At 40.8% G+C, this 25,035-nt stretch overlaps 1 protein-coding gene across 1 annotated transcript in view; it reads left to right on the top strand.

Annotated features, from left to right (window-relative positions):
• Nucleotides 1-25,035, top strand: part of GRM3 (glutamate metabotropic receptor 3) — a 226,606-nt gene that overhangs the window by 177,174 nt on the left and 24,397 nt on the right. Inside the window, exon 4 of the mRNA XM_032402267.1 lies at nucleotides 23,354-24,420. Coding sequence (XP_032258158.1) covers nucleotides 23,354-24,420 — 1,067 coding nt within the window. The remainder of the gene's footprint in view (nucleotides 1-23,353; nucleotides 24,421-25,035) is intronic.

Below are 25,035 nucleotides of genomic sequence, written 5' to 3'. Positions count from 1 at the left end.
GAAGATTCTGGGGAAAGTATTACACAATTCCATATTATTATTCCCTCTCTCTCTCTCTCTTTTTTTCCTGAAATGCAAAGTACTTTGAAATTTGTCAAGGGCTGCACTTTCCTACGCCTTTATAAGTTGAACATCAACTTATCGTTCACCATGGGCGCTGCTCAGGGTGCTCAAAGCGAGCACTATAAATAATTACATCAGAACAACACAGCATAGACCAAGATTGTTCTGGGCGAATCAGGATAAAATGTCTCTCTAGTCATAGGTAGTCAAGTCTCCTCACAAACAGAAACCCCCTTTAAGTCTGTACCACCTGCCGACTCACGTTAGAGAAGAACAAAAGGAAAAGGTTGAAATGATCCAGTGTAGTGTAAAGATCCCAGATGGGGGCAGGGAGGAGAAAGACTCAGGTTTGCATCACAAATATATTCAACGTAGACATGATTCCATTTTTTTATTCATGCATTAATTCATCCATGGCTAAGTACCAGAAGAAAGGTCAGATACGGTGCTAACTGGATTTCCTGTGGTGATCATCCAAATATGGAATCATGACACTGTACACCTGGAACTAGTATAATGTTATGTCAGTTAGACCTCAACTTAAAAATAAAAGGTCCGGTAAAGTTTCAGGAGGGTCTAGAAGGAAGCTAAGTCGGGTCTAGCTGAGAAGATACACCGTTTTATGCAGAAGGCAGCATTTGAATTGAGCACTGAACGAGAAGCTGGATTTGGCGGATGGGTATTCGAGAAGCTAGATTTGGTGGATGGCTCTTCGAGAAGCTGGATTTGGTGGGTGGGTATTCTAGCAAAAGTAGAAGCTACCAGTAATTAACTGGGCAAACCAAGACCAGTATGCTGCCCCATCACATCCTTACTATGGCTTTTCGACAAATTTTCCTGAAGCTTACCAAGTGTCAAATGCTTTTTGACACACTGATGGATAAAACAGACATCTCTTCTTACTTTCAAGAATATACAGCCTGGGAAGCGGTAGGATTCGATCGTCTGTTTTTCAGAGCCCTTTTCCTAATTAAAGATAAATCTGGGAATCGTTGGCATATTTAAACTGACACAAAAAGGTAAAAATCACTTAGGGAAAAGATGTAGAGAGAAAGTGAAAAAGACACAGAACAGAATCCTGAATTATTCCAATATTTAGAAACAGGATGAAGAAATTCTCAGAGGGAAAAACAGGTGTTCTAAGAACACTAAAACAAAGAAAAAAAATCTTCTTTTCTCCAATTTAAGAACATAGGTAGAGCTCAGAGGAAATGAAGCTCGTCAAGCTGTAGATAAGATATGGTTCTAAGCTTCCTCATTATCCAACAATTATCACAATAATTTCAAAATTATGAATAGCTTTCTCCAAGGAACCCTAAATGCTTTATGTGTCCCTTCTAATGTATCTCCCTAGGATTGTTATTAAATTATAAAATGATACATTATTGAAAGTGAAGCAATAAGGCCATTACCATCTATGCTATATTCCATTTTAGATTTCCTGTGGGGAAATATTCTGTTCTCCCCTTTCACTTTCAATGAGGTGAATCAAAGCAGAGCTACGATTCCAATCTTATTTATGAATATAAAATTAACTCAAAATATAGCTCATTCTTCTCGGCTCCCTCCTGGATAGTGTACTCTGTCATGCTGTCCATCATTTTTTAATGAATATTATTCAATATACTGTTTGGGTCCTGTTTCCAGTCACTTTCTATGTTAACTATTACAGAAAATTTTAAATATGCCTTAGGCTGGAGGTCAGTGCAAGGAACAGCAGATATTTCCTGGATTTGCTAAGCCTCGTCAGAGTTCAGCTGTTACCCTGTTAGGCTTTGGTATTCATTTATCCATTCAGAACATACTTATGAAGCACCTACTATGTGTTAGGTCCTGGGCCTACACGCCGCGGCAAGAACGGTGTCAATCTCTACCTTTAGGTACTTAGAATCTCTTGGAGAATACAAAGGAATAAAGAGGTGATTATAATGCAGTGTGACAAAGCAAATCCACTTTGGACACAATGGACCATTCACTTTGTTATCCATTCCTCTTTAGGCTTCTATGACTTCTATTCCCATTCACAACACTATTCTATGACTTCCATGATCCTATACCCTCTTTCTCCTTGCTCACCGGCCCTTCTTTCTCAGGTTCCTTGTTATGCTTTCTTCTCCGGCTCCTGTGTCCAAACTCTAAATGCTGGGGTACCCCTGGGGCCCCATCCTATCGATCTTCTCTTTGTAGTCATCTGATCAAGTCCCTAATATGAAACATCAGCCATGTAATGGTGATTCACAAATGTCTTTTCTCCATTCCTGATCTTTCTGCTGGTATCTAGATTTATATATTTAATGACTTCATTGACATCTCATCTTGGATATCTAAAATAATCTCAAGTTTCACCTATCCATTTCAAAGCTCTTTATTTTCACTTCTCCTCTCTCTCCCTGATCCCCAGAAAACACACACCTGTTCCTCTACCTATTGTTCTCAGTTAATGGCACCATTATCCATCCATTAAATACAAATCTAGAGCCGATCAAAGATGGGTTCTCTTTTTCTCATTCCCAATGTTCAGTGCATGAGCACTACTTCAAAAGATAAATCTTGGGCACCTGGGTGGCTCAGTTGTTAAGCGTCTGCCTTCAGCTCAGGTCATGATCCCAGGGTCCTGGGATCCAGTCCCACGTCGGGCTCCCTCCTCAGCAGGAAGCCTGCTTCTCCCTCTCCCACTCCCCCTGCTTGTGTTCCTGCTCTCGCTATCTCTCTGTCAAATAAATAAATAAAATCTTAAAAAAAAAAAAGATAAATCTTAACTGACCACTTCTTACCATCTGTACTCCTCTTCCAAGCCATTCATCTTCATCTCTTGCTTCTTTCCCTGAAACACCAAATTAATGGTTTTCCTTGTCTTCATTCTTAGGCCTTTGGAGTTCCTTTTCCACATAGTCATCAGAGTGAGCTGTTAAAAGTATAAATCTAATCATAATATTCTCTGAACACTTTTCATTGATGACAGAATAAAATCTAAACACATTACCAGAGTCCCTGTGACCCTCCTCGGATCCGGTCCCCTACTTGCCTGCTCCAACTTTATATCTTGCACCACTTTTCCCTTATTCTCTAGGCATGAAGTGTACTGACTCTCTCTCTGTCCATCAATCACTCCCAAGCACATTCCTTAGATACTCTCTATTCTGCTCCTTCAGTGTAGAATATTTTTCCTCCAGAGCCTTAGAAGCCTGGCTCCTTCTTATCTTAAAGCTCCGCTGAAATAGTACTTTCTTAAAAAAGGCTGCCTCGGTCACTCTATCTGAAGAATCTTCCCAAACGCCATGACTCATGGTTCTCTATACCATTACTTTCTTTTAGTTTTCGTCACGGCACTTAGCACTATTTGAAGTTACTTTATTTGTTTGTTTGTAGCCCACTAGAATAACCTCCATGGAGACAAGGATCATGGGCATGTTGTTGATGCTTTTAGCCTACCTGCTAGATAAATGAATGAGTTGAGGTTAGAATCAAATACCAAAAGGATACAAAGGAGTGTCACTTATCCTAATTTTAGGAGGTCAACTAAACATTATACATGCCTTGAGCCATAAATAAGAATTAGTAAAGAGGGACCCTGGCAAAGGGTATGACAGATGCAAAGGAACATAGGCAAACACGATGGAACTTTCAGGGAATGGAAAATTGTTCGGTACTCATGGAGCATAGAGCTTAACAGGATGGTCTGGGGAAAGGAGTGGTGGGGACAAGTGTTGGGGAGAGGGAAGGGGTACAAGAGAGTAGTAGTTAAGCATGTGTTAGGGAGGTAAAAGAATCACATTATCAAAAGCATCACGTCTCCAGCTAAAGTGTTTGAACTATTTTTCATGAAGGCAAAAGCCCTGAAAGGTTTAGACCTAGCAAATGTGATTTTAGGAAGACTGTTCCTGCTGCATTGTGGAGAAGGAATTGTGGTGCAGAGGATGTTTCTCAGCTAAGGTCTGGGAAATCATTTCCCAGGCTGAAAAATCTCTGGAAGTACAACACAGACTTTCTGAGCTGCTTTAGAAAATGGAATAGTAAGAGAACTCACCTCGTGGAGCTGCTATTGAAAGTAAGAGAATTCATATGTCTGAATCTGGGAATATGAAGAGAATCTGAGGTCTTCTAAAGTTTCTCAACCTCTTCCTTCACCCTAATTAAAAAGATGGCAATTTTTAAATTAATCACAATTAGAACTCACAAACATGGTCTCAAAAGTTATCAATAAATGAGATGCTCACATCAATAACACTCAATTTATCCAAGACACTGATACCACAAAAGGAACTATCTGATATACGGCCTAGAACCAGACAGGGAGTTTGGATGTGCTGAAGTAGACCATACACGTCATTCCCATACACGTCCCCTAGGCCTGTCTCCTTAGGGCGTTATCTCTATTGCTGACCAGGGCATTCCTTCCAGTCTGGATCACTGCTTTCTATGGAGACAGCAAAAAAAAAAAAAAAAAAAAAGAATTCTTCCTCAAATGACCCATTTATAGAAATCCTCAAATCATACTGTGAACGTGTTCATTTATTTAGCCTCGAAGACCAGCCCCGGGTGTCATTCCTCATCATTCATTCGGGGAGCAATCCCTGAAATGCTTATTATGTGCCTCTTACTGACCATGGCAGATACACTCAGTGCTTATGGAAGCACCATGAACAGATACGTAAATCAGACTGGGAGTCCAGGACTCAGAGTAGGATAGGATCGGTCATAGTTAGAAACACAAGCGCTGGACTCATGCACACCTGGCTTTGCTTCAGAGACTTTTCACTTAGTAGTTGCATGACGGCAACCTCTGTCCCCACATCTGCCAAACATCACTGAGGACCCACTTTATCAGGTTAAATTAAATGAGTTGATATATGTAAAGCACAAAGCTGGATACAAAGCACTACTCAAATAGATTTGTGTGCAGCAGTAATCGTAAGTATAGTTTGGATTCCTTCCTTATATGATTATAAGTTGAGAAGGTATCCAGTAGAGTAGAGCAAGGGTATTTATTATTCAGCAAAAGAAGGTGCATACATGCCAAATGGCTCAATACCCAGCAGATGCCTGCAGCCTTAGTCACTTCCCAGCAGCACCTAGAAGTCCAGAAACTAATTACTACGATTAGCAATAAAAGAGGAAGTTCTGATCCAGCAGTGCTGTATAATGTGGGTCAACTTCCTAGGCAGGCAGACGTACACTGTGAACTGAAAGCTTCTCTTCCGGCCACCGAATCCCTATCTCATTGATCAGATCTCTGATGGGCACTGGGCAAAGAAGCCTGGGCAAAGTCCCCCACCCCCCACCCCACCCCCCCGCCATCACACGGGGACCCGAAGCACCTGTCCCGGACCTCCTTGCTGTAAGACGTGTCCGATCCTGAAATGGATCCCTGCGGAGCCCGCTCCCACAGCTCTAACTCCTCCACTAGAAAGAACAGTTCACTTTACACGGCAATTATCACAGCCAGAGATGCCTGTGCCAGTTCCTGAATTCATAGGATGAAAATAAAAAAGAAAGTAATAGCTGTCATTGTTTGTATGTCTTTATGCATGTGTGGGAAGCAGCAACTCTAAGGGGGGAAAAATCAGTTTTTCACTTTTCCTCTTTATTCTTGCAACAAAGTTTTTGCAAATTTCTTCCTTCTCTAATCATACATTATCAAGAGAAGCTTTGAAAAAAGGGCTTTATACTCATTCCAATTGCTACCTTAAAAGTGTTATTGATTGTGTTTCAAATGAGTTACCACATAGCATATTCAAGAAGGATAATCGCACACGCTAGAGCCAACAAAAGAAATGCTCCAGGGACAATTTTGCTACCATTTGAAGAAAGTATGGAACACTGAGCATTGTGGCGGCAACAATCAGGGCTGGAGAGGCTGAGCCGAAGCTCCTGCCGCGCTGCCCAGCAGGCCCAGGGGCGCGGCCACAGCGCTAGGCTATGATCAGCAACGAGGAACGCACTCGCCTCCAAAGCGCGATTTCAGCGGTGCAGTTCCTCAGAGGCCTTTGACCCAACATGTATAATGTTCTAACCCGTGAATGCCCGAATCACACTCCGTCTCCGCCTCCTTCCAGAGTTGTCTGTCATTAGTTCTGAAGCGGAAAGCTCTCGCTACCATGAAAACAGTCAAAAACAAAACAAAGGCCGAAAGAAAGGAAAGAAAGAAAAACCTGCCCATTCCACACTCCATCCACAGAACGTACCCTGAAATCCAAACAAAATGGGAATAGAAGGTGGAGATGTAAGGATGATCTCGGCCCAATTCCAGGTGACCCTGGAGATGACAATGCTTCTCTGCCGCCCTTGAATGCATTCTTCTCACCCTTCCAACAATTATCTGGTCCCAGAGGGCCGTATTCAAGTCCATGAACCAGAACAAAGCTTCAGTTTTCCACAATATGATTGCAGAGTTAATAAACCCCTGAGCAGATTCTCACGGTGATTTAAATTTATACCCCGGTCTCCATACCCAATACTCACACCCCTTTCTGTGGGTAAGTTTTGATGCGGAGAAGGAGCCTGGCTCATAACAAAGGGAAAGGGCGTGACTGTTGTGGATAAGAAGGCTGAGAGGTTAAAACTCGAGCGTGTGGCGATTTTGCCGAGAGGGAGCTGTGAGCGGGGCTCGTCCCGGCGGCCAAGAACAGACCTGGGCGCGCAGCAGGACCGGCCGCTCCGGCTTCCAGCAGGATCTCCGCCTCCCGGCTCGCACCGAGAGGTGAGAAGGTGTTACCTTGTTTCAAAGTCATTATTTTAAAATAGATAACGGGAAAGAATACCTCAAATTGGGTTTTCCCAAGGAAAGTCAGCAGGTAGTATGCGTTTGAGTACCTTCCACAAGCAGATAGTCAATTTTCAGTTTTCACACGAAAGCCTTGAAGAATTAGCCCCAAATATATCAGGGCCCTTCAGAGTGGCAAGAACATACCCACTGCACCGTGCAATAAAATACTATTGCCTTACGTGTTTATCTGTATCAGCTGATGTTTGGGGAGGTTCCTTGCTTTCTGCTTTATATTAGTCATTCTTTTTCTGATTCCTTTATCCATCGCCCCAGCACACATTTGGTAAGTGCTAGGTACTAAGGTGATAACAATTAGTAAGACAAAATCCCCATCATCAAAAATTGTATAGGTACTCTGAGAGAAAAGAACCAGGAAGGAAAGCAGGCCCTTGCTTCTACGGACCAGAACAGATTCTCCAAAGCAAACACTTCTGGCCTTCCAGTATCTTGCCCCCTCAACATCCCCCAGTGCCTGCCCTCCAGCAAAAACATCCCTAATTGTGCAGAGGGACAAAGTCAGGGGTTCTTTCTTCCTCATTTGCATAGCCAACGTTACGTCCTACAGACAAAGTCCGACATTTCTTCACTACCTCTAGCTTTCTACATGGGTGTATGTACTGAGGTTCCGATGATAATTCTTTGAACAACAGACCTAAGCCATTTAACGGAGGCTAAAAGCCAGCTGGCTGACCACACAGTGGCTACACAATGGTGCACACTGGTGCACTTGCTCATGTATTCATTCAACAAACACTTATCGACTGCCTACCAGAGGGCTCTCTCTCTTAATCAAGCCAGGAGTCATGGGGCACTCTCTGTGTGCTGGACACTGGGCGAAGCACTCTCCACTTAGTGCTCCCAGGAATCCTACGGGTTGCCAAAACACACCCCAGTGACTTGACCAGTAAGTGATGAGACAGATTCCAACACAAGCAGTCAGTTAGACTGCGGGGAAAAGTGATGCATGGCACAGCCCAGCCCGGATGAAGCTCTCCGGCGGAGCAAGGAAGCAGCTTAGCGAGGGTGAAGCATACTCTGCTGGGGCTGTACACATGGGCTCTGGGACCCCAGAAAGAGCGTTCACTTATGGCCAAGCAACTCTTGTGTATTTGCATTTTCCATTAGCACGCCTCCTTAATTCATTCTCCCCTGCTCATTTTGAAAAGAAAATCAAATTCAAAAATCTAATTTTTTTTCTAACTAGTGGGATTTTCTCCCCCCTGTCCCTTGAGATTTGTGAGGTAATTACACTTGGCTTAAAACACCTGTTTTTCAAGAACTTATTCTGTATTAGCCACGGTCGCTGGGGCGGAAAGACAAGTACATCATCAGCGGGCTGGTCAGCGCCGGGAGCAAGCAGACAGCTTGGAATTCCTGTCAGCCACATCTCTTGCTCCACAAAGGCCCAGGGTCACCACGTCTGCCTGTGTTTCAAGAAATAAATCTAAATTTTTTATCTCAATGTCTTAAGAAAAGACACTAATTCAGATACTTTGGAAATCATCGGAGGACAAGTAAGGCACATTTCTCAGGCTGGACTTAGCCTATGGGTGTCAGCTTACCATTCCTATGTGAAAGGCAGTGAAGTTGGCTTCTGCGTTTGAGGGGCTCACGACTTAGTGATAATAAAATAGAAAAATGGAAGTGAGACACAGGAAAAAAATAATTATAATGTGAGAGACAGGTGGTGAGCGCCAAGGAAAAGGAGCGTGATACACCGGATGACAGAGAGGAATGATGCTTTCGGCCGGGAGATGCAAGGCATTCCAGGGCATTCCAGGGAAGAAAAAGCATAGGAAGCACAGGGAATGATTTGAGTGAAGCTCTGCAGGTGGAAAAGTGCAGGGCGCATATGGGCAAAGAGGAAGCGGGCAATGAGGTTTCCTTGTGGATCCTGAAGGGACAGCACAAGAGGGATAGGGGGTAGGGTGACAGTGCAGGACCCAGGAATTCATGGCCATGCTTGATTCTGTGGGGTGTGGTTCCAAGACTCACTGGTGCACAAGATGATAGGCTCCCTTAGTAAAGTGAACACATTAAAATAAAATTCGGTAGCCCAAAACTTAGGGAAAGGCTACACATCCTATCAATTTCCGGATGACTTTCAAAGCAGACTCACAGATTAGATGCTCAAAGACCTAAACATTACATTCAGGAATGAAACCTGTTTAACTTTGTTAATCCAGTTTATTTTTTTAATTTTTAAATTAATTTTAATTTTAATTAATTTTTTAGATTAATTTAAATGAATAATTTAAATAATTTAATTTTAATTAAAATTACTTTTACTTTTTTAATCCAGAACTTTTTTTCTTTGAACATTTATTTTTATCCTAAAAAGAACAAACAAACAAAAAATTCAGTCAGTTTTCCTAGATGCAACCGGAAAGCCACTTAGGCCCTCATGCAATGGGGTGATGGGATACTGGGGTTGTGGCGCCTTAAAGACAGTTTAAGATGAACCAGAAAAACAAAGGGGAGAGACTGGGTACAGAAAATCAGCTAGGAGCACATCACAACAGTCTGCAGGAATACTAATGGCCTCCTCTGATACAGCTCTCCGTATACGCCAGACATCCCTGGGGTGGTTGGTTGTTCATATTGTGCATACGGTCATGAGAACAAGAATTGGGATGAAAGCAATGGTCATTATCCAGTTTCAGGGCGAAGATGGATCAGCCAGAACTCACATCACATCACCCTTCCCATCCTCTCAGTTCCCTCTTTATCTCTCTCTCTCTTTTTCTGCTCTGCTCCTGCCTTTTCTCCCCCAGCTCTGGTACATACGCCCTGTAACTCCAGTTTGAAAGAAAACAAACGTTTGATATTTGAATGCTGCCATTAGATTATTTTTTGACTGAGATTCATTTTCCTTTCCTTCTTTACTGCTCTCTGCCCTTTTCTTTAAGACATATTATAAGTTAGAACTAATAGAGAAAGCAGGTGGTTAGCATTGTGGTGGTAGGAGGGGTGCGGGTAGTTCAGGGCTTTAGGATGGGATTTAGTGCCAAATCCTACTTTCTCCTTTTCTTCTTCTGGGCTCTAAACACATAACGATGGATCGCTAAGAGGAAACTAGTTTCAGTTTTTGTTAATAACTAAGCAAGTACCTGATCTCCCCTCCCTCTATCCTCCTTCATAGAAGACTTTTCTGATATTATGGCTGGAATACAGGGCAAAAGCCAGAGGGCAAAAAGGCTCTGGTTTCCTACAAGCCCTGTCCAAGTGGCTGGATCCTTAGAGCAGATTCCAAGCCTCCTAACCCAAATATCCATTTGTATGAGTAGCAAATGGCAAGTCTTCCTCCCAGCCTGTCCCAGGTGGCACAGAGAGCCGGGAGAGGGTCAGCACCACCAGTCAAGTGCCACCCCCGCCGTGCAGCCTGGAGACTGGCCGTGCGCGGTGGGCATGAACATGGCAGTGAGGTTGGCCCCTCTGTCGGTAGGTTACTGGAGGTAGAAGAACATCTGCCTGTCCCTTTAATTATGGCGATACTGTCATTGCTCTTGGTGGAGGAGAAAACTACTATGGGAAAGAATGGAAATTAAGGAGGAGAAATTCCCTTTTCTTAGGGCTGATGCTAAAACATGAGCCAAGAACAAAAGTGTTCCCCTTTCCCCAAATGGTATTACCTTTAGGAAAGCTGGACAAACCTTCTGGCCAAACTTCCTTTTCCCCCGAGAGAGCAGATTCCATTATCCATAATTACTCCATGGTGGCCTTTCACATTGTCCTTTGACAATCTCTTTCAATATGAACATCCCTGAAAGGCTTAACATCAATAGAATCTAGAACTTCCATGGGAATTAGTTTTACTTAGGGCTACATGGGAAGCTTAAGTATTGGGAACAAGAAGGTATGCTGGAAAAAAAGAGGAAGAGAAAAAGGAAGTAGAAGACCCCCAAGGTTCTTTTGTCTACTTCATGTTGCACACCTGCTTGGATGCTGACAGGAAAATACCCTAATTGTCTCCAGTGATTTTAAGGATGACTTTGGGTGAAGTCCTGGATGTGAACAATGCCCTCTCCCCTGGTTTTTCAGTAAAAACACCGTACAGGAAATGTGAGAATATAAACAAGAAAAGTATATATATGATTTTATGATAGATAAAGTCAATTTGGTGATAAAATACTAATATATCCCTTAAGCATAACAATTATATAGTATATGTAATATATAATTAATATATTAAGATATATATTATAAATATATCTGTGTTATATTATAAATATATGTTATGATTTTTATCTGATATATGTAATTGTTCTGTTTAAAGGAATATGTTTATCTATCAGCCATTTTATCTACCTTATGAATTTAACATAAGTGTAGGAATGGCAATGAGATTTGTAAGAGCTAAAATGGTTTCTGAGGATGATCACTTTCTAGGAATATTTTCTCAGAAGGAACAAAATAACCAGATTTATGATACCATTAGCATCCTTATTTTTACAATAATTCAAAATAGAAATTATGGCACAAATTGAAGAGAAAAATGTTAAGTTACTATTTTCAAATTTGCCACCTTAATTATTTCCAGTGGAACAGAAATGCTTTCAGGAAGATGTGAGTTTGGAATTTTTTTCAACAATGTAGGGATGTGCTTGATGACCTGACAAGGTCACTTGAAATCTTGTAGTTCAAAAATGCAGCCCCTCTCTGTGCAGACAGAAGACAGGCTATGAATGCTACAGCAGCTTAGGAAAAACATGACAGGCCAACAATAGACCTGCATGCTGGGAGAAGTCACTTACTTTCCCTTGTATTCTCTTCACATGATACCACACAGAGAGTCACATGCATGTCTGTGCATGCATAAGGCAGAAGAAAAATTAATTTGCTTCCCCCACAGAAAATTTCAGTTACCTTGTGCTAAGCTGCTGGGCTTATCTTTGGAAAGTTCATCCTTGAAGAATAAAATTTCTGCTATTCTGTTTTTCGTATAAAGTAGTATGTTGTTTGCTTAAAAATGGAAAGTTGGTTTTATTAAGTATGCTTACTAGGACTATGTTCTTCAGAATATTAGCTCTGCTCCCATTTTTCAAGTGGGCTTTTTTTTTCAGTTGGTACTGCTGACTTTCTAGAACTCCTCTGAATGGGATTTTCTCAGCCATTTTCACCTTCTGTCCCTATCACATTGCACTGAATTCTGCTGCATCTGATCTGTGGCATTGCAGGGGAGGAGTGATGCAGGGCAAAACAATGGGGAACATAGGTCTTCTCTTTTTAAAAGTCATGGATGGATATGTACTTCCATCCTACTTGGGGGGAAAGCCTTTTTTTTCCCCCTGTTTTCTTCTTCTTCTTTTTTTTTTTTTTAAATCTATGCTCTACTACTTGATGTAGTCACATTAAAAAACATGAGGACAGATTAAATTTGTCCTCAGAATTCACAGGGTCTTTTCTCCAAATTGAAAACCTTTGGTGAAGGTTGCAAAGTCCCAGCGTTCTTGGGTGCTTTGGTTTGTGTTAGGGACAGCCCATTAAATCGGAGAAAAGTCCCACAGAGACCCTACTTAGTTCTCCCCACTAACACCTAGTCTCTATGTTGTGAGTCTGCTCCAAAAGAGTGTGGGACTCTACCCCAGCTCCATGCAAGAGCTGGCTTCTCTCCTAGGAGGGGATTGACAGCAAGGAGACATCCAGCTGAGGTGACTAGTTTTTCAAAAGGGCATGAAAGGAAAACCATGGAGATCCGTATGAAATGGGTTCTGTGGTAGAGGTGAGGATAACGCTCAGTACAGCTATCATTGTATGTGGAAAGGAGAGGACTTTGAAGGAGAATTGAAGGGAGCATATAATTGGAACTGTCTGCAGAGAGAAAAAAAAACAGGTAATAGGAAACTCAGTATCATAACACCATAAAAATTATCAAATAATCTCTAGAGATCCAAACATGTATTACCCTTGATGAGGATTTCTCGATCTTGGTAGCGTTGACATTTATGGCTGGATAACATCGGTGGTGGGGATGTGTTCTGTGCACTAGACTAGTTAGCTCTCCCCTTACCCCCCAGTGAGGCCCACTCACTGGGGCCGGCAGCAACACCAGCCCTGAGTCCTGACAACCAAAAATGTCTCCAGATGTTGTCAAATATTTTCTGGGGGCAAAATCACCCCTGACTGGGAACCTACAGCTGAGACCCATGGTTTTTTACCTTGGTGGCAAAGTGATAGAGTAAACCATCAAAACAAATGTGCAAAGGCCCATTTCCCTAAGACCGGCATTTCATCGGTCTCTGATATGGCTCAGAGTTCGATGTGTCTTTTAAGTTCCTAAGATGATGCTCTTTGGTCTAATAAGTGTACTCATCAGTTTCGGAAACAATCAGTGAAGGCCTACTATGTGCCCAGCATGGCCGCAGGTGACGAGGGGACAGAGACGAACGACACATTGTCGTTGGCCCAGACGGGCTTAGGCTCGAGGGAAGCCACTCCTCTATGTTGCTGTACTCGATTCCCGTACAGCTAAGCATGCAGGCCACTGTGTCAGCGCGCAGGGAGAGTAGGTAGCCTGACGGCACGGAGTTCAGGACGTCACTACCCTTCCACTGCACGGCTCCAATCCAAAGTCAGCGACGTCAGGGAGGTGAAGCCCCTGGAGCTGTCTCAGGACTTTATGCTTCTTCGTACATGTACACACCTTTACACACACACACTTCACTGCTGTGTCCATAGCCCTACAGATAAGCCCTGTACACACACACTTCACGACCATATGCATACCCATACATACAGGCTTGTCACCACTGCATACGCATACACACATGTACTTCGTACCCCCACATTCTTCACTTCTGTGTACATGTACGTACATACATACACTTGTTCCCACATACATATGACAGAAATGCCGTGTGTACAGAACCAGTCATCGCAACCGTGGGAGATGCTCTCAGTGACCTGCCCACATCACCTTCGCACTCACTGTTCTCAGACATGCCAGTGGCCTCTCGGTAGAAGCATCTGTGACTCTGCCAGGAGCTTTTCTGGTCACGGGAGCATGTTCTGCCTGTGCCAAGAGCAGGTCGAAAGTGCCATGAAGCCACCACCCCCCGAGCAGCTCTCAACCAACGACAAACAAGAGTTGTCCCACCCAAGCTAGGGAGTAAGCTGGGATACTGGGTCCCTACCCCCGATCCGTGCTGTTTCCCAAAGGACCCCAGTGAGAACGAGACCCACTGGCACTCAGCGATGCACTCTCTGTTAGATTTTGTCCAGTCTATACCTGACTTCTCTACTCCCCTGCAAACTCCCACATCAGCTATTTGAACTCAAATCTAGTCTTGGGGTTTGCTTCTGGGACAACCCAGGTAAAGACACAGCATTATTTATATAAGCTAAAGATGCAATGAAAAGAAAAAAAAAAAGAAAAGAAAGAAATGCCCCTCCACAGAAGCATGGCTAAAGAAATTGTAGCACATCCATATAATAAAATACTGTAGCTTCTCACCACTACTTGAATCTCACCAAACTCAACTTTGAGCAAAAAATGTTACAAAACAATATATACTTTATGATGACATTAGTATAAAGTTTAACATCAGGCAAAACTAGTTCCTTGTACTAAAAGGTATGGTGGTGGCTCCCTTTGGGGAGAAGGAATAGGAACAAGGGGACCGGTAATACTCTATTTCTTAACAGCCGTGATATTACATGTGTATGTTCATATTGCGATAATTCACTTATTCTTGCAATTTTTCTATATATACAGTCCATTTAAAAGTTTTAGAAAGTCTAAACATTCATCATAGGGTCTGTGAGAAAAGCAGATTATGTAACAGGGAGGGTGGGAGTGGAGAGGGGGGTAGAAAACAATGGGGTAATAGCCATAGCTCGCACTAAAGAGGATCCCTAACCAAAGATTCAGTGGCTACCATGAGACTTCCAGCTGAAATAAACCAAGTAAGCAAAGGCTAATAGTGAGCCTGATCTGTGAATTGGGAGAGAAAGGGACTGGCATCTCACTAATTTTCACTCATTGTGCCTTCCCTCCCCACTCTTCATTCTTAGTCTAAGAGTACATTGGTCCTTGCTGAGCTGTCTTGAGGGCTGAAAACTTCAGCAGTAATATGTAGAATAGAGATAGGGAAACCAGGGTAATATGTAATAAAGCATTAGAAGCATTAGCCGTAATAACTTTTCAGGAGAACTTAAGAGAGTCCTTTTCAAAAGTCATAATACCCAAAAAAACCCATGTTCTTTCAATAGCTTTTCTCGAACACTCACTTCCACTGGACTACAGGTACTTACTAAGCATTTCTCCTATGTGAGACTGACCACCTTAGACATCTAGATGGTGCTTTGCCCCAGCAGCTAGGTTCTGTTGATAAATAACCATGAGAAATGCATCTGCAATTTTGTTCCTAATCAGTAGGGAAATTAATTACTGATACCAAGGATTCATTCTTAGTATTTCCTATTTCCTATGTCCCTGCTGCATGATGTTTGTAAATGATTGTTTGCTCTAGCCAAAGGATTTTGATTTCTTTACCTCTTGACCTCCAACAAGGTCTTTCAAGGGAGATGCCATTTTCTGTCTTTTCATTTATGTCTTTATTCCAATTCATCAAATTAGTTCACCAAAACCTCAGTGATTGCCTGGCTGGAAAATGTTGTAAATTGGAGCCATGTTGCTGTTAGTAGCTTTTGCGATCTTCATTAGTATTTATGAATGTGAACCCAGGCCGTGGCAGTAATATTCCCATTACTGAAAGCCTGTTAAGAGCCACATTATTGTCTTACCTTAATTGGACTTCTGTCTGAGAGGAAAAAATAAAGAACTGATTTAATTGTCTCCTGCCATTGACCTATGATATTTTTAAGGCACGGGCTCACCTCATCTCTACCAAATGGGCTTTAGGAGAGCTGGTCACGTTGGCACTAAACTTCTCAGATAAATCCATTAAAAACTGGGGTCAAAACTAATTGGATAATGAGCTGAACTGAGAAGTCATTCTCCCGACTTCAGGCCACATCAGGCTCCTTCTGAAAAGTTGGGACCTGATTTTGAAGAGCCAGATAGTGAAAGGACTTGAAATTAGATTTTGGAGGTTATAAATCTTTCTGCAAAAGAATTCTGCCATCCTTCCAGTTCCTTTTCCCTCCTCTCATTTGGGTTCTTTCATGCTGTTGCAACAACAAATGGGTTTCTAATGATGTTTTCTCCCTTGGTGAGATTCAACTTTAGAAATAGGCAACTCCCCAGAGTCTCCTCACTCCAAAGAACCATACAACTGATCTCCACAATTCTGGTTCACTGGACCTTATTTCCCAGGTGAGCCATTTGACTTAGAGGCAACTCTAAATGCATCGGGAAGGCAATGAGATCAATACCCTAGAGCTTCTAGCTGCTTTGTCGTTGAAATGACTCCAGCAGCACCTGAGAAAGAGCCTGGTCTTCCTCCCTGCCCCCGCACTACCCAGGCTGGGCATGTTTGGAATAACCTCAGAATCAGGATTATTCTCTCTTGTGGAATATTTGACAGGCACGGTTCATCTTTTTCTTCTAGGTTCTGCTTTCAGTCTTTGTCATTGGAGTACAGACACAGCAACCCTTCATCCCAAACTGACACGTCTGCTGACAGTGGATCTTTGTTTAGAATTCGTAATGCATTTATTTGAAGTACTTGCATGTATTTTATGTATTCAAATGACTTAGACACTAGACCATACTTTGTTGACTGTTGAACAAAACAAATTTAGCGCCAGGTAAACTGGTATTAAAAAACAAAATTTCACCAAAAGCGCTATTTGTTCACCATCCTCTTATCAAGCCCTTGTTACAATATTTGCAAAATATCATTTCTGTAAGTTACTTTGCAAGCTGTTGTGTCTGACCTTGCTCAATTATTCTTCATTTTTTTAACTTTATAGTTTATTTTTATCAAAATAATACATGCACATAATTTTTACATGAATTCAACTAGCTTATGAGAAAGAATAACTGTCTCTTGCTTCTCTCTTTTTCCAGCCACATCCATTCTCCATAGATATTCACTTTGACTCTTTTGATGTCCTCCCTCTATTTTCTCTCTCTCTTTCTGGAACTCTCGTTGATTGAATGTTGAAATTCCACGGAGTAGTCTCTAATTTTCCTGTTTTTTTCTACTTTCCTTCTCAGCATTGTTGTCAAACTTTGAGAGTTTTCTCAAGTATACCTTTCCATCCTTACAATGAATTTCTAGTTCTGCTGTTTCATTTCCAGAAGCTCATGCCTTGTTCTCTGATTGTTCCTTTTTAAGAAGATACTGCACCCACCTCATAGATGTGCGTTTTCTCTGGTCTCTCGGAGCACATTGGTGCTTTAAAGCATTTGCCTCTTGTTCCTTGTGCTGCCTCTGTGGACTTCACGTTTCTTTGTTCTGCCTGTCTCAGTCGCTCTCAGGTTAGAAGTTTACTCAAATGTGAAATTGATTGTCAATTTCTGTTTTCCTTTTTTTATTATATTTCGAATCAGTAACATATTTGCATGCCTCAAAATGCAAAAAGTCTATGAACCAATTGAATAAAATTTTCCCTCCCATCTTTGTCATGCAACTGTCCTTTTCTGATTGCCCATTGGTAACCACTTTCTTGAGCATCCTTCCGGAGTTCCTTTATGCACATAATAAAAGAACAGATTCTTCTATTCTTTCCATCTACATAAAAGATAGCATATTAAATGTTATAGTATGTGTACTGCTTTTTTTTTACTTCTAATGGTGTCATTTTTAAATTTGTTATATCTCCATAACATGTGGCACACAGAACGATTCCTCATTTCTTTTCATAGCTATAGAGTACTCAATTTTCAAATTATTGATCACTTCCAATATTCTTCTATTATAAAGTTCTGAAATAAATAACATTGGAAACATCATTTGACACATATGCAAATATGTCTGTAGGACACATTCCACAAACTGGAGATGCTGGGTGAAAAGTTACATGCATTTGTAATTTTGAAAAACTATGTCAAGTTACCCTCTGTTGGAGGTACACCAATTTACCTACCTACCAGCGTGTAATAAGGCTTCTCTAGAGCCTCATTAACAGAATAAGTGTACTTATGCAAAATAGTTTTAATGTGTGTATTAGTTTTCTATTGCCTTTGGAACAAATTATCACAAATTTAGTCACTTAAAGCAACATAGACTTATTAGCTAACAGTTCTTGGGGCTAGATCCAAAATGGATCTAAAGTGAATTGCACCTTCACATATTTTGTTAAATGTACCCTGAGTTTTTTATTGTGTTTGATGTCATTTAAATGGAGTGGTTCTTTCCCTGATTATAATTTGTATATATAAGTTATTTATATTTTCCAATATATCTTAGCAAATCTCCTAGTAATTCATTACACTGACAAGAGCAATTGATTTTAATTACATGCTCAGTCCCCAAATGTGATAATCAGGAGAAATAAACATTTGCGACATTACTCCCCTTGAATGACAAGATTAATTAATACATCTTACTGTGTCTGGAAGAGCATATTCTCACATTTTGATTTTTAAATATTTTTATTATGAAATGCTAAATCATACAAAGAATATACTTAGTTCAGTTTATGAAGTACAACAATAACATAATCACAGGAAACACTTCATCTGAACAAGAAACAGAAGATACGAAATCGGTAACCCCCTCTGCGCTCTTCCCTGACCCATCCTTCTACATACCTCCTTCTCACCCAATACGCATTATCTTGAATCCTCTCTTTATCATTCATTTGCTTTTCCTTAAAAGTTTATCACTTCTGTATGTATCTCCAAATGGTATGCTTAGTTTTGTTCATCTCAGAAGTTTATAAAAGTAGAATCATAGTCTTCTCACATGATACTGTTTCTAAAATACATCCATCTTCTTTCCCATAGCTGTTGTTAGTTTTATTTCACAAAAATATGATATCGTGAATAGTACACAAAATATTTTTTGGTGCCAATTTTTTGGAAATTGAAGTTGTTCCTACTTGTGTTTCCCTTATGCACAGTATTAACACCATTCATCCACATGTTCCTGGCACACATGTGCAAGAATTTCTCTAGGGTACGTGTGTAAGAATGTGATTTCCAAGTAATAACAGATACACAAGTATTTAACTTTACTACCAAATTGTATGCTCCAAATTGCTGTGTATGGGTTCCTTTTGCTCTCTGTATTTTGATGTAGAATGTGCCAAGTTTTTATGGGATAAAAGTTTGTGTTTTTAATGAAATGCATCATATAGTAAATTTTGGGGTCCATACAATCTCTAGTGCAACTATTCATCTCTACTGGTGTAGTAGGGAAGCAGCCACAGATAATATGTTAACAAATGAGCATGGGTATGTTTTAATAAAACTTTATTTACAAAATAGGTAAGAGGCAGAATGTAGCCCATGGGCTATAGCTTGCCAACTCCTGCTGTATAGATACTTCAGTATAGGTATTTCATTTTTTAATAATTTTAATAGCAGATGTATTACCAAAAAATAAATAGAGACAGATAAAACAAATATGACAAAATGTTAACAATTAGTTAGTTCTAGGTGAGCCCAATTACTGTGGTGTCCACTGTACTTTTCTTTTACCATTTCGGTAGGTTTGAAATTTTTCAAAATATAAAGGTAGGGAAGAAAAAACTGATGAAAGTCTAAATATATTCTGTCTCTCTGCTTTAAAATATCCTCATGAAAATAATGGCAACATTCTGTAAAAGCAGGAGCTAAAGGCCTTATTTATGATCCTTTAAAAATGTATTAATGGTCAACATTTTCCAACAATTAAGAAAAAACGTGGGAATTGAAACGTTATTACTATAGACTCAGGAATAGGAATCACTATCAGAATTATGTTAACATCAAACTCAGTTTCTTTATTCTATGCTTAACAGATCATTAAAAATTTTAGAGACTCCTTTCATATATCACAAATAAGTGAAACCTTGAATATTTTAACACGTTTTACATCAAATGCAAGAATCTCAGATGTGTTATTAATTCTGTTAACTTCAACTAGGCAAAGCGTCTCCCCCAATATTCAGTTGATGATATTAGATCATTTCCAGAAAAGATTTGTAAGAGGAATGTTTTCTATCTCTAGTGTTTATACTGTTAGCTCACAGGCCAGCAGTCCTTTCGGTAAACCTTTCCAGCTCAGAACACACAAAACAATCATTTTTATCATCTATCAAATATATTACTTTTAAGAAACTTAAAAATATTTGTGAAAATAATGAAGAACTTAAATTAAGACTGTAAAACATATTCCTTTTACAAATCTTTTACAGAATAATCTAACATCAATTGAACATCGGTAGAGATTGATTGCATAGTTGAGAGTAAACAATAACACATCTGAGGTTGTTATACTTGATGTAAAATGTGTTAAAATATTCAACATTTTACTGATTTGTAACATGAATGGAGTAACATATAAAAGGAGTCCCTAAAACTTCAGTGAATTTTTATAAGCATAGACCAAACAAGGTTAGTTTTATGTAACATAAGAATTCTGATACTAATTCCTACTCCTAAAAAATATAGTAATAAGTGTTTCAACTCCTATTTTTACTTGTCCCAACAGATATTAAAGCATAGTCAAAAGCTGTATCAATGGCAAAAAGACTGTACCACTGTGGAAAGAGATCAAGAGAAAAAACAAATAACATAGAGTTAATTATCATACAGTTTCATATCTGGCAAGTGCTAAAAATAAGTGGAAAATGATCATTTTATATTTTTATATTACTTTATAATTTTTGTGTATAATTTACAGATTAAGGAACAGAGTCAGAAAGGTTAATTTGGCTAACTATTAAAGGACAGAGATGAAAATCACATATAAACCATCTAAATCCCAAACTGTGCCTTCATCTACCACATCCCTCTGCCTCACTATGAGCTCGAAGCCACTTCACAGCTAGAATACAGACACACACAGACGTATGTGATGGGGTCGTGGAATGTGGCAGAAAGCTAGGTAAAGTTTAGTTAGTAAAGCTGAAGGGAAAAAAAAAATCCAAAAACCAAAAAAACAAAACAGTTGAATTGCAAGTGAGATAACAAAATCATTAAGAGAAGAAAAATCATAAATGAGGAATAAATTTGGCATACTGGACCACACTTGCTAACAGACTTGATATGTGGTGTGAAACATTACGGTAAACCACCCAACACAGGCCTCCAGGGGCACCTATGAGCCCTAAGCAGGAGAGGGCTACTTGGTAAATTGTCAAGTTTTCTTTCACCAAGGACCCAAGTAACTCAATGAGGGACTCTTCTCCTTCATAAAGCATCTCACCCAAGAAGGGTAAGATGTTTCCCCACTGGCTGGAACAACGTGAGCCCCAGAGAAGGTGGAAGGGAGTTCAGGGAGAAGACAACAAAGACAGAAAATCCCTGCGGAGTAAGAACGCAGTGTCCTCCAAATTCCATTTTCTCATTCCCCAGTAGGGTTGTAGCTGCACACATTAGCTAAGCTACATTTCTCGGCCCCTCTTGACACTGGGTGTGCCCCTGGAAAATTCATTTCCACTGAATGAGATGTGAGTGGAGATATGTGCCACTTCTAGGTTTACCCTTTTAAGAAGTAGGGACACCTGCCTCACGTTCTCTCCTTCCACTGGATGGCTACCGATGGGGAGGAGACCCTGCAAATTGGCACAGCCTCAAGACAGAAGGAACTCGGGTTCCCAAATCACCATGTGGAGGAGAGACACCCACAAACCAGACCTCAGATGGCCTCATGAGGGAGAAGTAAACGTCCATTGTGTTTGAGCCATTGAACAATTTTGGGTCTATTTACTGACACAGGCAAGCCTATCCTAACTAGTAGAGTCTGTCTGTGCATCAGTAGATATCAGCAACATTCTTCTTCTACATCCAATGAAACCTTAAAGACGGACAGTGTGAGATATTAAGCACACAGACCAAAGCAGGGAGCATAAAAATGGGTGATCAGAGTGGCAGCAAACATTGGCAAGAGAAACAAGATGAACAAACAGCTGGAAGACAGGAAACCTAGATGCTCGGAGATCTGCTCCTCTTGAATCCTTGCAGCAAGCTGTGAGACAGGGAGAGGGTTCCTGACTCTGTATAGTCAGGAACCAACTTTAATGCACTGTCACCTAGCTCCCGTATACTGTTGGTGCCTTTAAGATATCCAGGCCACATGTGTTTATGCGAATAGAAGCAAGCTACATAGAGCATGAATATATCCCAAAACATGAAAATATTAGGGTTAAAGGATTATGGGTGGGTTTCCATTCTTTTCCCTTCTGAATTATCTGAACTGTTTAAAAGCATACCATGTGCAGCCACTGTAGAAAACATCATGGAGCTTCCTTAAAAAATTACAAATAGAAATACTATATGATCCAGTAATTCCACTACTTGGGTATTTACCCAGAGAAAACAATAACACTAATTCGAAAAGATATATGAACTCCTATGTTTACTGCGGCATTATTTACAGTAGCCAGGATATGGAAGCAACCCAAGCATCCATTGATAGATGAATGGATAAGAAAGATGTGGGGTGTGGGGTTCATTGGTTTTACCATGTATACCACAATGCAATATTACTCAGCCATAAAAAAAAGAAATGAGATTTTGCCATTTGTGACAACATGGATGACCTCAAAGGCATTATGCTAAGTGAAATAAGTCAGAAAAAGACAAATACCGTATGATTTCACTTGTCTGTGGACTCTAAAAAGCAAAAATCAGACTCTTAAATACAGAGAACAAAATGGTGGTTGCAGAGGGGAGGTGAGTGAGGGGATGGGGATTAAAGGTACAGAATGGGATTAAGAAGTACAAACTTCCATTGTAAAGTGACTAATTCATGGAGATGTAAAGTATAGCATAGGGAATTCAGTCAATAATATTATAATAACGTTGTATGGTAACAGATGATAACTACACTTACCGTGGTGAGCACGGAGTAATATATAGAACTGCAGCATCATCATGCTGTACACCTGAAACTAATATAACATTAAATGTCAATTATACTTCAGTGTTTAAAAGTGGTTTAAAAAAGCAGCATACCGTACATTTGTAATGAAAAGCTTTTTCTTCATTTTGAAAGAGAAAAATTCTTCCTATTAATTCTATATTTTCATGAAAACATTTAACATTTTGGTGTCTATACACCATAAATATGTAATAAGGATGAGACACAAGTTTTGCCTGATTCCTACTGTGAAATCTTTGAGGGAATGAATATTCACACACCACAGAGACTATGACTATGTTTGCCAGTTGCCCTGTTACATAATCAGCTCCTTTGAAGGCAGGCGCTGTATTGCGCTCATGATTTTCCCTAGCACTTGGCACACAGGAGGTACTCAGAAATGTTAAGTGAATGAATTCATAAATACACGAGTACTCTAGTAGCTTTTAATGTGTAAACTCAATGGTAGTCAATTATTTCAGCCTTGGAATCCCTGTTTGCTGTTTTTTCAGTTTTGCTAGGAGTGGGACATAAATTAATTGATCTCACCTAAGATACCTAAACAGTGTTCTTTTTTTTCCCCCTTTCACTTCACGTGTCACAGCTCCATTCAACCCAAATAAAGGTGTGGATAGCATTGTCAAGTTTGACACTTTTGGAGACGGAATGGGACGATACAACGTGTTCAATTTCCAGTACGTGGGTGGCAGGTACTCCTACTTGAAGGTTGGTCACTGGTCGGAAACCTTATCACTGGATGTTGACTCGATCCACTGGTCCCGGAACTCAGTCCCCACATCCCAGTGCAGTGATCCCTGTGCCCCCAATGAAATGAAGAACATGCAACCGGGGGATGTCTGCTGCTGGATCTGTATCCCCTGTGAGCCCTACGAATACCTGGCTGACGAGTTTACCTGTGTGGACTGTGGCCTTGGGCAGTGGCCTACTGCAGACCTGTCTGGCTGCTATAATCTTCCCGAGGACTACATCAAGTGGGAAGACGCCTGGGCCATTGGGCCAGTGACCATCGCCTGCCTGGGTTTTATGTGTACCTGCATAGTTGTGACTGTTTTTATCAAGCACAACAACACACCCTTGGTCAAAGCATCAGGCCGGGAGCTGTGTTACATCTTGTTGTTTGGGGTCAGTCTGTCCTACTGCATGACGTTCTTCTTCATTGCAAAGCCATCGCCAGTCATCTGTGCACTGCGCCGACTAGGGCTGGGGACCTCCTTCGCTGTCTGTTACTCAGCCCTGCTGACCAAGACAAACTGCATCGCCCGCATCTTTGACGGGGTAAAGAATGGCGCTCAGAGGCCAAAATTTATCAGCCCGAGTTCTCAGGTTTTCATCTGCCTGGGTCTGATACTGGTGCAAATCGTGGTGGTGTCTGTGTGGCTGATCCTGGAGGCTCCAGGCACCAGGCGGTACACCCTCCCAGAGAAGCGGGAAACAGTCATCTTAAAATGCAATGTCAGAGATTCCAGCATGTTGATCTCACTTACCTACGATGTGGTCCTGGTGATCTTATGCACTGTATACGCCTTCAAAACTCGGAAGTGCCCAGAAAATTTCAACGAAGCCAAGTTCATTGGTTTTACCATGTATACCACATGCATCATCTGGCTGGCCTTCCTCCCTATATTTTATGTGACATCAAGTGATTACAGAGTAAGTCTTTGAATCGTTTCTTCTTTTCCTTATTCCCTTATCCTGCCAATGTTCTGTTATATAGGATTTAAAATAGACTTATTTCATCTCAGTTATTAGGTTAATTGTAAACGCCATGATGAACCACCCTATTATATATGGAAATTAATCCAATGTTTTAAAAGCACTTAATTAGTGAATACTATGTGCAAAGCATCGTACTAGGCACTGAAAGTAAAATAAACATAAATGACATGGTCATTCAAGCAATCTATAATCTAGTAGGAGAAAAATGTAACACACGCACCCACCTAAAACTTTTAATTACATTTAGAAAGTGATTCCCCAGAGGGTAACACTTAAACCCACTAAGAACCAGGTGAGAATACTTCAAATAAAACAAAAGAGGACCTGGCTGCCACAGATTAATCTATAAATTAAAAGAAACTTTCAACATTAAGCCAATATCAGATCTAAACACTTTCACTCAAGCTTCAAATAAGCATCATTACTTCTCTAAAATAGATTAAAATAGGGGTGCCTGGGTGGCTCAGTCGTTGGGCGTCTGCCTTCGGCTCAGGTCATGATCCCGGGGTCTTGGGATCGAGTCGCGCATCGGGCTCTCTGCTCTGCGGA

The sequence above is a fragment of the Phoca vitulina genome, unplaced genomic scaffold, assembly GCF_004348235.1.
Source record: "Phoca vitulina isolate PV1807 unplaced genomic scaffold, GSC_HSeal_1.0 scaffold4, whole genome shotgun sequence".
Taxonomy (NCBI): domain Eukaryota; kingdom Metazoa; phylum Chordata; class Mammalia; order Carnivora; family Phocidae; genus Phoca; species Phoca vitulina.
Note: the sequence above shows the minus strand (reverse complement) of the source record. Positions and strands in the feature narration are given on the sequence as shown.